General features: G+C 44.5%; 1 protein-coding gene across 9 annotated transcripts in view; it reads left to right on the top strand.

The window, feature by feature from the left end:
- TNIK (TRAF2 and NCK interacting kinase) overlaps nucleotides 1-15,330 on the top strand; it is a 360,673-nt gene that overhangs the window by 334,162 nt on the left and 11,181 nt on the right. For all 9 annotated transcript variants that reach the window (XM_036242368.1, XM_036242367.1, XM_036242362.1 and 6 more), the window contains 5 exons: nucleotides 6,174-6,338; nucleotides 8,713-8,824; nucleotides 9,633-9,803; nucleotides 11,447-11,590; nucleotides 14,399-14,533. In XM_036242368.1, the coding sequence (XP_036098261.1) occupies nucleotides 6,174-6,338; nucleotides 8,713-8,824; nucleotides 9,633-9,803; nucleotides 11,447-11,590; nucleotides 14,399-14,533 (727 nt within the window). The remainder of the gene's footprint in view (nucleotides 1-6,173; nucleotides 6,339-8,712; nucleotides 8,825-9,632; nucleotides 9,804-11,446; nucleotides 11,591-14,398; nucleotides 14,534-15,330) is intronic.

Below are 15,330 nucleotides of genomic sequence, written 5' to 3'. Positions count from 1 at the left end.
CAGAAAAGGAAATAGCATCTCTGGGGACTCTGAATAGCGTCCCTGGCCTTGTTATGCCTGCTCCCCCCATGGTTTTATCCTTCTGAGTTTTACGTAGAAAATGCTCAGTAGTCCCAAGAAATGGTGACATCATCTTATCTAGTTAAATTAACATTAAAAAGTCTATTAAGCAATATGAGTGAAAGAATAAAGAAGTATGAAGTATTACTTAAAAATGCACCTTAATCCCTGGCCGGTTTGGCTCAGCGGTTGGAGCATCGGCCTGCGGTACAGAGAGACCCGGGTTCGGTTCCCGCGAAGGGCACGTACCTCGGTTGCAGTTTGTCCCCTGCCCTGGTTGGTCGTGCGGGTGGCAGCCACTTGATGTGTCCCTTCACATCGATGTTTCTCTCTCTCTCTCTTCCTCTCTCTCCCTCCCTCTCCCTCCAGCTGTATCTGAACAAAAAATGGAAAAATGTCCTCGGTTGAGGATTAAAAAAAAAAAAAAATGCACCTTAACACCCTGGCCAGGTGGCTCAGTTGGTTGGAGTGTCATTCTTTATACCAAAAGGTTGCAAGTTTGATTCCTGGTAGGTGCACATACCTAGGTTGCAGGTACAGTCCCCAGTAGGAGTGCATACAGGTGGCAACCAATCAATCTCTCTCTCTCTCTCTCTCCCCCTCCCTCCCTCCCTCCCACCCTTCCTCTCTCCCTGAAAATCAATAAAAACATATCTTCGGGTGAGGATATTTTTTAAAATATACTTTACCACTTTGAGTGACTTTTTTAATCTTCACCCAAGGACATTTTTCCATTTTTTGTTCAGATAGAGTGGGAGGGAAAGAAAAGAAGAGAGAGAGAGAAAAATATCAACGTGAAAGGGACACATCGAGTGGTTGCCACCTGCACGACCAACCAGGGCTGGGGACAAACTGCAACCAAGGTAAATGCCCTTGGCGGGAACCAAACCCGGGTCTCTCTGGACCACAGGCCAACGCTCTAACCACTGAGCCAAACCGGCCAGGGCGAGTGACTTTTTTTTTAACTCCAGGAGCATCATTCCATTTTGGAGGAGGGCTCACATGTTCCCTCCTACCTGCCCCTCCACCCACAGAACCTCCCCATTGTATCTGTGCTAACCAGAAGGGCCTTGACAAAATATAGTCCCTCTTTTCTTCTTTTTCACATCATCGTCACCATGCAAGTCTGACATAGGTCTTTACTTGGAAGGAGAGTAATATCTGATGACACTGGGCAAAGGTCACTTGACTCTCCCTGCATCTGTTTTATCATCTATTAATTTTCATAAATAATAGTACATGACTCATAACATGATTGGGAGGATTAAATGAGTTAAGACATGTAAGCATTCAATGCATGTTAACTCTTTCATTTCATTCTCTCTTAGAGCTGAGCTCTCTTTTTATGTGTTCTTACTCCCCACTCTGTCCTCTGAAACATAAACATTTATCACCTGTCCTTCTCCTTCCTCGGCCGGGACAGATCGGGAAACCCTAACAGCAGGCTTTGCTCTCCGAAGGCAGGGGCATCTCACTCTGGTGGGAAAGAAAGGAACTACATGTGGTTTTGAGATGAATAAAGCCTTTAAAGGGATAATTGGTAGTCAGGCTAAAACTGGAAGAGTAGTTCACAAAGCAACTTGTTAGGATTTCATTTGACGGCCTTGCCAAATCTTTTAAGTAAACTTTAAAGAATCCTCTCACGTAAGCCTGAAATGAAAAGTGAACTTGGCTGCTGAAGTTGACATTGGACAGTGCTGGTAGATACATCTCCCAATGTGGTGAATGGATGATTTCAACAGACATGTAAAGGGTTCTATCACGATGGCTTGCCACCTGGGAAAACATGAGAAAAAATGTTTCAGAGTGAGTTACTTCCAGACTCCGAGTCAAAGGACCCCAATTTCTAATGTGGTTTAAAATTTGCTTGAGTCTTTACAACAGAGGCAGTACCTTAGAGTAGCTCTTTGGAGCCATATTCGCTGTTCAACTGAATGGCTGTGTATTATTTAAAGCGCTTAGTAATCTGTGGCCATCATGTCACTTTGAAAAGAGCACTTACCAGTAACATATATGACTTTGATCTGTTGAGGGCTCCCAAATCTTTTTATTCTCTCAATTTTTAAGTTCTACCATTCTTAAATGTGGACTTCTAAAATAGCAAACCTTGAGTTGAAATTCATTAAAAGTACATGTATTTAAAAACATAAATGCAAATTAAAGTATATTCCTGACAATAAATAAGAAAAGAAAAACTTACCATAATAGAACCTAGTTTACAGGGTGTTCTTAGTTCAGTCCCCAAGATGAACATCAAGGAGTTCATTGTGACGGGAATGGACCAGATGGTCCTATGAGAACAGACTGGATCTACTACCATGATCTTGTCAGATGCACAAATTTGTCCTTGTTAGGTCATGCCTTGCCCCATGCTTCTACTTTTCTCTAGCCCACAGCCCCACCAGACCTTTCTTTACTGTAGTTCTGAAACACACGACCCTGGCTGTCATCTGTCACTTTGTCCATGGGGCCCGTCTGCTGGAAGAGCTGTTCTGCCTTCCCCACTGTTGCCCATTCTTCACCTGGCAGCCCCGTGGGGGTCTAGTTCAGCCTTCCCTTTCTCCTTGAAGCCTCTCCTGGGACATCAGGGGCCTCTGCCCATAGCACCTTCCTTACTGACCAGCTGGTGTCTCTCCAGGGTCTCTCCACCCCAAAACACTAGCTCATCTTCATGAAGCCTATTGGTTACAAGTAATAGAAAAAAGAACCCACATACATAAAATAGATAGTGTGTGGCTCAGTGGATTGAGCATCGTCCCATGCACTGAGAGGTCGCCAGTTCAATGCCCCATCAGCGCGCATGCCCGGGTTTCAGGCTCCATCCCCGTTACGAGGCGTGCAGGAGGCAGCCGATCAATGTTTCTCTTACACATCAATGTTTCTATCTCTCTCCCCTTTCTATCTAAAATATCAATAAAAATAGATTTTAAAAATCGCTTAAGGGGGGGAAAGTGGGGCAGGTATCAGAAATGGAGACTGAAGAGTCAGAGGTATTTCATAGGACACCAAAGGCAGAGTCGGTTGGGACCCTATGCAGGGTTATATAGATGCTGACAAGTGGTCAGGAGCTCAGGCAGCTTCTCGTGTGCACATCTCTGACTCTGTCACTGCTCCTCCACATTTCTCCTTTGTTCTCTCTCTCTACAAACCAGCTTCTCTTCCTCCACGTGTGCCTCGCCCCTCCCCCGCCCCCGTTGCATGATGTTCACCACATCCCAGTTCAACCGCCCAGCAGAGACTGACCAGGATCTGTCAGGTCTGTGGGAATCTGACCCCTTTGGCTCAGGCGTGCCCTCCTGGTCCAGTCGGCTGTGGCCAAGAGCAGAGCCACCTAGTACAGCAGCGGCCCAGAGCACCTAGGCTCTGGCACCAGACGGCCTCGGTTCAAATCCTGATTTTACCACTTATAAACCTGTGTCACTCAGGGCAAATTAACTGAATTTTTTTACACTGAAGTTTTCCATCTGTAAAATGGTGTTACTGTGAGAATATAAACATAGTGTTTAGCATGGTCCCAGGCCCATGCTGGAACATCTTAGTGCCCATCCCCATGGGAATGGTAAGGGCATGAAGATTATAGAGTTGGGGGGCTCTGTTAACAAGGTCCTAGAGCGCAAGGCTTGTTGTTTACTCACGTTTGTGTTCTCTGAGAAGGCCTGAGCACACAGAAGGTTTTTTTTTTATCCTCACCCAAGGACATTTTTCCAATTTTTTTTTGTTCAGATCGAGTGGGAGGGAGAGAGAGAGAGAAATATCAATGTGAAAGGGACACATCGAGTGGCTGCCACCCGCACGACCCAACCAGGGCCGGGGACAAACTGCAGCCAAGGTACGTGCCCTCAGCGGGAACCAAACCCAGGTCTCTCTAGACTGCAGGCCGATGCTCTAACCGCTGAGCCAAACCGGCCAGGGCACACAGAAGGTATTTGATTCTGAGAAGATGCTGGTTGAATGAGCAAAAGGGTGATGACTCAGAAGTGGGAAGATCCACAGGTGGTTACTGGAGTCCTGCAGGCTCCTCACCATCTGGGCCATTTCCCCTCAGGAGCCTCTTCCGGTCTTTGAGAGCCAATGTGTCTGTACCAGTTTGTGGCTTGAGGCACAGCAAGTGCTGCTGATAGAAGAGAGACTGCAAAACTCTAAACAGATAATGTGTGATTTATACTACTGCAAATTTGGGGAAATATTCCAAAGCTTTTCAGTATTTGAACAGAAGTTAGAAAAATGGAGAAGCTTCCCAGGACACATAACAGAGAGGACAATACAACAAATTAGGATGGAACCCCCAAAATGTCATTTAGAAGATAAAATGTTCAGATGAGCCCTGTGGCAAAATAAATCCAGAAAATGCCTCCTCTGGGACACTGCAGGCCAGGAGCGTGTTGCCAGGAAACGTAGAGGGCACTAGGCTTTTCAGTTACTTCCCAAGCTTCCTAGAAACAGCAGCCGCGTGCACCCCACCTCAGCTTGGAGTCTGTTTTGTCTTGCACAAAAGAAAAGTGCCTCCTTTCCCTTCCAGCCAGAGGCAGGTGCAGAACTGTAATTGCAAAAGCAGGACAGGTTCTGGAAAGAAGAAGCAGGTCTGTGAGGTGGTCAGAGAAACAGCATGAACCCTGCCTGTGCCAGCCCCAAACAAGGCAAGGAATGCATCTACCTGATACCGAGTCCTGCGTGCTCCGCAAAACGCCTCACATTTAGTAGGCTCTCAAAAGTGTTGGGTAGATGAAGAGGAAGGGAGGAAGGGAGGAAGGGAGGAAGGGACAAGGAAGGGAATTGTTTACTTAATCAGTCTGCTCTAAGAGCCCTCAGTGAGCTAGTCGAATAAATGTTAAATTATACGCCTCAGTACTAGCCAGGCCTACAGTGTGGGTGGGCACTGGATTTTAGGGAACAGAGTTGTCTTTTAATTCTGTATTTTGTCCCTGGGATTTTAGGGACAAGGCTTTGCTCTCCCAAGCAATGATTTACAATTTGCTAGGTCAAGCAACTCAGTAAAAATTTTAGAGCACACCCCAGAATGCAGTGTATTTATTTACAAATCTGTCCTACTGCACTAACATATTATATACTTTATAAAATACCTTTAAATAGCATTGAAAAGGGATACCATAAATGGTATTTCAAGTGCTCCACTAGTCATGAAGGCTTCATTCCCCCTCGCCCCCAACTGGTTATCATAAAAACGTGATCATAAGGCACCATAGTTGCTCACTGAGAGATTCGACATTAGTGATAGTGGATGTAAATCCGTATTTTCAAGTAATCTTTGGATCATCACCGCAGTTTTTTGTTTTGTTTTTTTATACCTCCTCTCAGATCTGGTTAATCACTGGGATTTTTTGTTTGTTTGTTTCTATTTTGTTTTTTAAGAGTTGATATTGATTTTCAGACGGAAAGGAAGGGAGATGGAGAGAGAGAAAGAAACATCGATATGCGAGTGAAATATCTCTTGGCTGCCTCCTGCATGCTCCCCACCCCGGGATCCAGCCTGCAACCCAGGCATGTGCACTGACAAGGAATTGAACCGGCGACCTTTTAGTGTATGGGATGACTCCCAACCCACTGAACCACACTGGCCAGGCTGATCATTGTTTTGGCTTCGTGATTAACAAAGAACACTTTGAGTTGGGTATCATTTCTGCATTTTCTTTGGAGTACATGGATTATTAGTATTATCTCACCTCACTGCTTTTCAGCACTATTTTAGGGCACATATCTGTTTTGTGGGTTTGTGTCATTGTGACCTATTAATATGATCTGCAAATTCCGTTAACTGATGTGTATGCGCAGGAACACACACACACACTCACACTCACACACACACTTGCAAGTGTGGGCCCCACTCAGTCCCTCCGCCTGCAGCACCCCTGTCTTTCTACAGGGAACCCCACACCCTATGTGGCCCCTGACTGCCCTCGTGCAGCAGGTCAGTCCATACACTAAAGATGAGCAAAGCTGGACTTCTAATTCTCTAGGTAAAATAGAAATTTCAGTGGTTTCTCCCCACACGCCAGTGGGTCGGTTTGGAGACCACCGTGCCTGTGCTGTGTGAGGGACGATGTCACTCTGTGGCCTTCGGCTCCCCCCTAATGCCCATGTGTTGTGGCCCTCAGACATCTGGAGAGAAGAAGCGATCTGGCCACAGTGACAGCAATGGCTTTGCCGGCCACACCAACCTCCCGGACCTGGTGCAGCAGAGTCACTCCCCGGCCGGGACCCCCACCGAGGGCCTGGGACGCGTCTCCACCCATTCCCAGGAGATGGACTCCGGGACTGAAGTAGGTGCTGGACAACGGCCATGATGGCGCTGTTGTCCTTCAGGGGGTCCGAAACCCTGCTTTCTTCAACAATGAGACTTTGCCAGGCTCCCCGAAATGTGTTTGGTTGGTCCACTACTTATGTGTGTACTGAAATGGAGGAAGTCATAGAAGAGAGCAATGTAAAGTCCTCAGATAGCATCTGGGCCAATGCCTGACTCTACAGATGAGCTTCAGAGAGGTTAGGAGCCTTGCCCAAGGCACAGAGCTGGTTTGTGACAGTGCTAGGACCTGTCCTGGGACCTCCTGTCTGCCAGGCCAGTGATAGAAACTTGAGCCTACAGAGAATGCGAGACCAATAGTTGAGGTTCCTGTTTACATTCATTTAGTCAAACTAAGTTTGACTTAAATAAAATGAGGTCGAAATGACTTGTTTATGAAACATAAAAATCAGTGAATAGACAACATTCTCAAAGTGTTCATCTTTCTAAACTCCAAATTGCATGAGAAAGTGAGGAACGGGATATTATCTTTCCTAGATAGAAAAAGTCCAGGAGAAAAGCTTCAATACACACGATGTTTTAGGTAGTACTTGTCAATGTCATTGACCACATCGACCAGGAGGACAAGTTCACGGTGCTTGGTCATATTTCATGAGGAGTCTGAGTCACACTTAGGCCCCTTCCTACATGTGTTTGTAAAGCACGTGCACTGCTGGCTCTCTTGGCGTCCACACACTAGCTTCTTACGAGGCACGCTTTGGACTCTGAAGTTATGGAGTCAATGAGCTTTGTTTGCCTTTAGGAAGAGAACACAGAGCCATATAGGAAAGTGCAGCATCCTGTTATAGCTTCGTGCAGTGTGGGCAGGTTTGTGCTGCCTGAACACCTCTGTGAGTACCAAAGAAGACTCCATGGTGCTGGACTCTGGTACAAATTCTGCTACTGTTCTAGCTCTAAGTGGGGATATTAGTACCTGCCCCCACCTCCTTCACAGACTTCTTCTAAAGATCAGAGGAGAGAATATATGTGAAAGTACTCTGTTTGGGAGGGGAGCCCTACCTTGTGGAGGATGAAATGGTTTTGATTTTATAAGATGGAGGGGAAATCTTGAGTTAAGTCAGATGGGATCTTTTTGGTTTTCCTCTTATGTGTTTAAGGGTCTGGAGATGTTGGTTATATTTTTTAATAAAGACCTAAAAATACAACTAAAAAAGTAGTTAAAGACATGTATACAACATGAAAAATAAGAAGAAGAGAAGAAGTGCTTCTTCTGTTGAATGCAGGTCTGCCTGTGATATTAAAAGAGCTTAAATATAATTGAAAGAATGGAGGTGACATGCAAAACGGGGAGATGGTCATTGAAGCTCCTTTTACAAAACTCAGCTATGGACTATCATGAGCCTGATATTTCAATGCACTGTCCATAGTCTAGTTCTGACTTCGTGTCTCTGTGGTGTTTCCCAAGCCCTTGAGATTTATGTTTTAAGTAAGTCCTCAAGGTGTGTTGCAAACCTAGTATTTTCATGAAGGCCCCAAATAAGGCATATGAACATAAGTATCCTTTTAAGGGAAAACTGTCATGGGAAGGAAAAATCTTCAATTCCCGGATGAAATTGTCCCAGAATTAATGATTTCTAAGACTTCTTGAGCCAACACCAATCTACCTGCATCACAAGGCCAGTGTGGAAGGGCCCTAAGTCCCCAAGAGAGAGTCTTTGGCTGACTCTGCTGCTGTGGGGACGTGCTTACTTAGTTTATTGCCAACTGTGTTAACCTTCCTTAAGAACATTTGATCAGCCCTGGCCGGTTTGGCTCAGCAGTTAGAGCGCCAGCCTGCGGTCCAGAGAGACCCTGGTTCGGTTCCCGCTAAGGGCATGTACCTTGGTTGCAGTTTGTCCCCGGCCCTGGTTAATCGTGTGGGTGGCAGCCACTCAATGTTTCTCTCTCTCTCTCTTCCTCTCTCTCCTTCCCACTCTATCTGAACAACAACAACAAAAAATGGTAAAAAATGTCCTCGGGTGAGGATAAAAAAAAAAAAAAAGAACATTTGGTCAATGTGAGATCGCTCTTACTTCAAAGAAGAGATTAGCTCTGTCCCCAGTTATCTTACCAGATATTAAGGTGCCACAGATGGTTCAAAATATAATTTACTCACTGTAATTCTTGCAGTCCGATCATTAACAACACCCTACAAAGGCACAATGGCTAGTGAGTAACCAGTACCAGGAGAAGCTGGAGAGAGAGGCACTGTGACTGGGGGATTAGAGTGTGAACAGCTGTTTAGATTGAAGAGTCTATAATTATTTTAAAGCCCAAGCAAAGTATTGTTAGCATTACTTGTTGCTGCAGTATTTCTTTATCTGCTCTTCTTAATCTTCTTGCTTATTGATTAGTATGGCATGGGGAGCAGCACGAAAGCATCCTTCACCCCCTTTGTGGACCCCAGAGTGTATCAGACGTCTCCCACTGATGAAGACGAAGAGGACGAAGAATCATCAGCCGCGGGTAAGCTAGAAGGCCCTGATGTTTTAGAAAACAGCTTGGCTTTCCTTTCTGCTTTGGCCTGATTAAAAAAAATTATTCATTAGTTCAGTAGTTAAGCCATTTATTTCTTAGGCTCTTCCTTAAAGGGAAGACTTTTATTTTTAATTGTTATTTTTGTAGGATTCCTAAAACAAATTTCTTTCTTTGCATTTTTCTTTTATTTCTTTTACTTTGCTTCTGGTAGGAGCCCAGAGGCATCCAGGGGCCCTAGGAAAAGCTGTTCCTCAGAGATCTCCAAACTTTCCACTTGTTTCTCAAAAGCAGTTTCTGGGTATAATGCTGTGCACGCAGTAGACAATAAGTGCCTGTTGAGTTGTATTGAGTTCTAGGTGTGTGCTTCTCCTTGCAAAAGTCTGCTGCTTTCCAGGGGAGTCTTGCTTTCTAGACTTCCGCAACTCACTAATGATCAGACTCAACTTAAGGCAATTTGTCAGTTGATAATGTGGAATTTCAAAAAGTAAATCTTTCCTGCATATATTGCAGGAGATGAGGGTGGTGTATTTAATTTTGTGCGATGACTATCAATTCCCTAAACTACTCAAGTGCTGTCTTTAAGCCTGTTTTACTAATGGATAAAATATTGTTTCAATGAATGATATACTTTATTCTACTAAAATAATGTAAAATATGCATAGTTTCAGAGTTTCATTGCTTTTGCTATAATGCACACTAAACAAGAAGAGATCCTTGTGTTGTGAAGCCCCTTCTCCGTAACTCCCTTGGTTACTTTTTAAGATGCCACTGACTTCTCTGATTCTTTTTCTCAAAGCTCTATTTACTAGCGAACTTCTTAGGCAAGAACAGGCCAAACTCAATGAAGCCAGAAAGATTTCAGTGGTAAACGTAAACCCAACCAACATTCGGCCTCATAGCGACACACCGGAAATCAGAAAATACAAGAAACGATTCAACTCAGAAATCCTTTGTGCAGCTCTGTGGGGTAAGTTGGTGCTCTCTCCACTCAGTAGTGAATTGTCCCTCAAACACGAAAAGCCTGTGGACCTTACCATCAGAAGAGTGCTGCTGGACTCATGGGTGTTAAAGACCTGGCTTGAGACTATCTTGGCCTCAAGGAGAGATCAAGAGCAATTTTATACGTAGCAAGAACTGATACCCTTGTACCCAGGATAACAAGATGAGATTCAGAACGACTTTACATAAGTGATGAACTAAAGTCAACAATAGGCCTAGCTACCACTTAATATACACCCACTATGTGCCCAGCACTGTGCGGTGTGCCCCACAGTCCACAACCTCTCACAAGGGGAACCGGCATTACCTTTACTTCACAGCTGAAAAACTAGCCTAGCGTATTTCAGTGAATTGCTGAAGGCCACATTAGTAGTGGCAGGATACAATGTGAAAAGGACAACAGATGATGAACTTCCCTTTTAGTTCAGAACATCAACATGCAGGTCTGAAAAAAACCTCCAGGTTCTAGCTGACCTCAAGCTCAGTGTAGGTGGAATGAGATTGTATCGAAGTCCTGGTCTGCGTCACTATAAATGTATTGGACAGAACAAGGAAAGGCATGGCCCATCTGTACCCATCTAAAGTACCAGGCTTGGTTTGGGCACCACACTTTTATAAGGACAAAGGTATTTGAGATGTTAGTGGGGAAGAGCATGAAGCCCAAAAACCATTTCTGGGAGGTGCGATGGAGAGAAGTAAGGCTCTGTCCTCTGCAGAAGAAGCAGAAAACGAGATAGGCATGTTAATATTGAATATGTACATGAAAGAGCAGACATGGGTGTTCCGCAGAAGATAGACATGCAGCAAACAAGAGAAGTTGGAAAGCTACCTGTTCATGAATATAGTACTCTGCACAGTGGACCTCTCAGTGTGTAGGTGTGTGTTGTGTGTTGGGGTGATTTGCCTAGGGATGAATTTTTAGTATTGTAGCTACCCAGACAAGACCACTTACTGCCAGAGCTTTCTAATAGGATTATTGTATGGGAGGTGGGCTGGACTAGGTTAGAGATCTGAGAAGTTTCTTACAGTCAATATTTCTGACTCTCAGGCTGTTAACACCTTTGCTTGAATTATCTTATCATTTCCTAACAGGGAGCAGAACATTAAGACATAAGTTAAGCTGTGGCGTGCAGAGGAGGAGGAGGAAGGGTTTTTCTCCCAGTCGGGTGTGGAAATTGGGCAACTCTGTTGCATGCTGCAGGTGGATAGGCTAGAAATCACTGCATGAATAGGGGTGGGACGAACTTTGGAGAAGTCTCGAAGTGGGATGTGGAGAGCCAAGAAAGGGGTGAGAATTACAGGAAAGGAACAAAGGCAAATTGTGGTAGTGTCACAGCTGTGCCTTGAGAAGGACTCTTTGTACTAGGTAGTAAATGCCTGGACGTAATACACGCTGCTACCACTTCATAAATTAAAGCTAATTCCATTACCAAAGAGACAGTGATTTAATTACTATGACAGAGCTTCTACTTCTGCTCTCCTCGCTAAAGAACCGACTTGCCCATTAGTTTCTATTTACAAGGCACCATTTCTTAGGTTTTACAGGGACCCCAGATGCAGAAGGTTAAAGCCTATAAAACTTTAGTCTTGAGGTGCTTCTTAAATTTGCAGGTGTAAACCTCCTGGTGGGAACTGAAAATGGCCTGATGCTTTTGGACCGAAGTGGGCAAGGCAAAGTCTACAACCTGATCAACCGGAGGCGGTTTCAGCAGATGGATGTGCTAGAGGGACTGAATGTCCTCGTGACAATATCAGGTATGTTACTAGGATGACCGAGTCCTCCAGGTCTGCACAGGTAGGATAGGTGATCACCTCGTTCCTGAAGGAACAGTAAGTTCTGCCCTTCCCAGCTAACGAGGGACACAATGAACGATAGCAACACAGCCAGAGAGAGATCACCTGCATTTTGTAACTCTGGAGAGTCTGACCTCCAAAAGTAAGTCTTTCTCACCTCTGCTTAAATCTGAATTAGGCAGAGACGTACCACAAGGGCTGTATCTTTATGTGCCTTCTGCCCCCGCCAGGATGCAGCAAGGATGCTTTTAAGGTGTCTGCTCTCCAGTCATTTCTCTCTACTCTCAGAGGGAGATCAAAACGGAGGCTTCTGGGAGTGGGAAATTTTGTAAGCAGAAATTTCTCTGGTCTCGTTTCTCACAAGAACTGCTCTAGTGTATAGTCCACTGATGTTTTAACAAGTGCAGCTGGCCCACTGGGGGGGGGGGGGTGCGGGGCACAGTCTGCAAAGAGATTTGAATGTGGGAGTCATGACTGCTACACTCTGCAGCTTTCTGGATCCTAAAAAGAGCTTCAAGAAAAAATGGAGACAACAGGGAGGAGATAAGGAAAGTCTAGCCTGCACCCCAGGCCAGTGGGTCAGAGTCCCTTGGAGTGGGGCTCAGGCATTTGTTGCTTTCCTAGCTCCTGAGCTGTTTGCAGCGTGCAGCCAAGTTTAAAAACCATTGCTCAGCCATTGTTTTGCAGAGACCATACAGTGCGGCTGGGTTGAACCTTGAATAAAGCTGAACTTGTTGGCTGTACTTCTTTTTTGAAAAAAATGCCCTTAGTTGATGCTCCAGTTCCCTCTTTCTTTTACTTTTCCACTGAATGCTCAGAGTTTCATTTCTTGTTATTCTCCCCACATAACAGTTAACCAAGTAAATTTCTCTTGTATTATCATTTGAGCTCAATTCAGTGTAGTCCTTTGTTCTGGTTAATTGCTTTTCTGATTGCTGCACTAGCAAATCACATTTAAAACCACACGTCTGCTGGTCACCTACCAAAAGTGGAAATGCTACCGGAAAAGTCACGCTCGGGCTTCATTATGTTGTGACACATTCCCATTTTTTTTTTTTTTTTATCCTCACCCGAGGACATTTTTCCATTTTTTGTTCAGGTAGAGTGGGAGAGAGAGAGAGGAACAGAGAGAGAGAAACATCAATGTGAAGGGACACATCGAGTGGTTGCCACCCGCACAACCGACCAGGGCCGGGGACAAACTGCAACCGAGGTACGTGCCCTTAGCGAGAACTGAACCCAGGTCTCTCAGGACCGCAGGCCGACACTCTAACCGCTGAGCCAAACCGGCCAGGGCTGCTTTTTTTTTTTTTTTTTTTTTTTTTTTTACATTCCCATTTTTAAAAGTGTAAGCATTTTGCCCTGGCCTGTTTGGCTCAGCGGTTGGAGCGTCGGCCTGCGGTACAGAGAGACCCAGGTTCGGTTCCCGCTAAGGGCACGTACCTCGGTTGCAGTTTGTCCCCGGCCCTGGTTGGTCGTGTGGATGGCAGCCACTCGATGTGTCCCTTTCACATCAATGTTTCTCTCTCTCAATGGAAAAAATGTCCTCGGGTGAGGATAAAAGTGTAAGCATTTCTTCTTCTCATGAGGCGGAGATGGGGAAAGGAAAAGATGAAAAAAGATTCCTGAACTGCCTTTGGGTCTGTGGCGGCACAGAAAGTGGCAGGCACGGGCCCTCTGCTCCTCCCAGCTACTGCGACCAGTCCCTGGCCGAGGCTCTGGGTTACGGGAGGAGTCATAACTTCACAGTGATTCCTGTAAATTATGAATGCACTCTCCTGTCCATCCAGTGTGCAGTGCTTTAATGAATGTTTTTCTGGTAAACATTGTATCTGTAAAATATAAAACATATTTTGATACCTAAAAGAAATCGAAGGAAAATAAGTACCCAAGAACTATAAAACCCCACAGGCCTAAATTTCTGACCACTTAGGAAGAGCCACCCCAAGGGACATTTTCTGTCTGGTACACAGATAATCTCATGAGTATATTAATGTTTGCTCCATGTGTCCCCGTCAATGTCTTTAAGATGTTTTTGATTATAATAAAAATTCTTTGCTCTAGGATTATTTTACCATAGGGAACTTTCAAGTATTTTACTCATCGATTTTTCGTTTCCTATTTTTGTTTTGTATTCCTTTCCATGATCTCAGCTCCATAAATGTGTTCAGTGTTATAGCTCAGCTTGCCTTAATTGAACTTGTTTCTCTGGTTTCCTTATAAAATTCCTTTTTTTTTTGCTAATCAGGTAAAATAAAACTACTACCCACTGTCATCTTTAAAGTAATAGATGTAAATAAGAGGCTCTCCGTTAACATACGCTGTTTGGTTAGAAGGTGAGGAAAAAGCAGTCACACATAAGTATGAGGAAAGGTTCATACTTATGAACCTTTGAGGAAAGGTTCACTCCTTCATGTAATTCGATCTAGAATATTCTGGAACTCTGATCAACCATTCGGTTGCAGAATGAGGTCTTACTGGCCTTCTTTGCATTAAGAAGCGAGGGTAAGAGCAGCGTGCTCAAATTAAAAACAGCCTGAAGACAAAGACAAATTATAAAATGGTTATTTGTTCAAAACAGTTGGAGCTGTTTTAGTCATAAGTCCTGGCAGAGTCACACTTGGATGTGCTGGAAACACTGGTTATTGTGCCTTCACACATACACACACACACGTAAATGAAAACAAAAGAATAAAATAGCATGGAGATGGGGAAGGACTGAGAGTAAAGCTGGCACGGGTTTTAAATGAAGCTCCTTTACTCCAACAGGAAAGAAGAATAAGCTGCGCGTGTACTATCTTTCGTGGCTAAGAAACAGAATACTGCACAATGACCCAGAAGTGGAAAAGAAGCAAGGCTGGATCACCGTTGGGGACTTGGAAGGCTGCATACATTACAAAGTTGGTGAGTCTCAGCATGGAGCTGTTTTATCCTGAGTTATTCAGTTCAGTTTCATTCTGTTTTTTTTCTATCAGATATTGATGATGCATGTGTGACCAAGTTAAGATGTTGCCGAAACCTTAAGTACACTTGCATTATTTAAAAAAAAAAAAAAAGTTATTTAAGTCAGATGGGTGAAGTTAAAGAGCCCATTCAGAATAAAGGCCTAGGCTCCAGTTTCAACATTGATGTCCACTCCCACCATTACAATGACAATGAAGGAATAAAAATGCCATAAACCCACAAGGACAAAGGGACCAGGAGAAGAGAAACCATCGAATGAGGTGTCAACAAAATTGAACAAGAGTAGTTGGATAACGAAGAACAAACTTAGCTGACTAGGAAATGCTGAATTTTAAGTTTTCAGTGAGTAAAATCATCAAAATTGATCCGGTCACTTAACAGAACCCAGAGAGGCCCCGGACCTGAGGCCCCAGGTGTGTCTTAGGTGGACGCATAGAGTTGAAATGGAAATAGGGTTGTTGGAAAGTTGATGAGTAGCTCGTCCTCTGGGAGCCAGTCAGGCAGCACCCCACACACACACCCGCAACTGGAACAGAAGACAGAAGGTAGGCACAGCCTCTGATGGGGGAGACACTGAATTGTGAGGACATACACACCTCCGAGCCCTGCCTAGCTCCCAGATATTTGTAGCCATGCTTAAACTCCCAAGCAAGAGAGTCAAAGATTTGTCTTTGGAGAAACAAAATGGCCTGAAAGAAATGATGTTCAGGTACTAATATTTAAAATGCCCTGAATGA

Source organism: Molossus molossus, unplaced genomic scaffold (genome assembly GCF_014108415.1).
Source record: "Molossus molossus isolate mMolMol1 unplaced genomic scaffold, mMolMol1.p scaffold_m16_p_5, whole genome shotgun sequence".
Taxonomy (NCBI): domain Eukaryota; kingdom Metazoa; phylum Chordata; class Mammalia; order Chiroptera; family Molossidae; genus Molossus; species Molossus molossus.
This window is presented reverse-complemented; position numbering and strand designations above follow the sequence as displayed.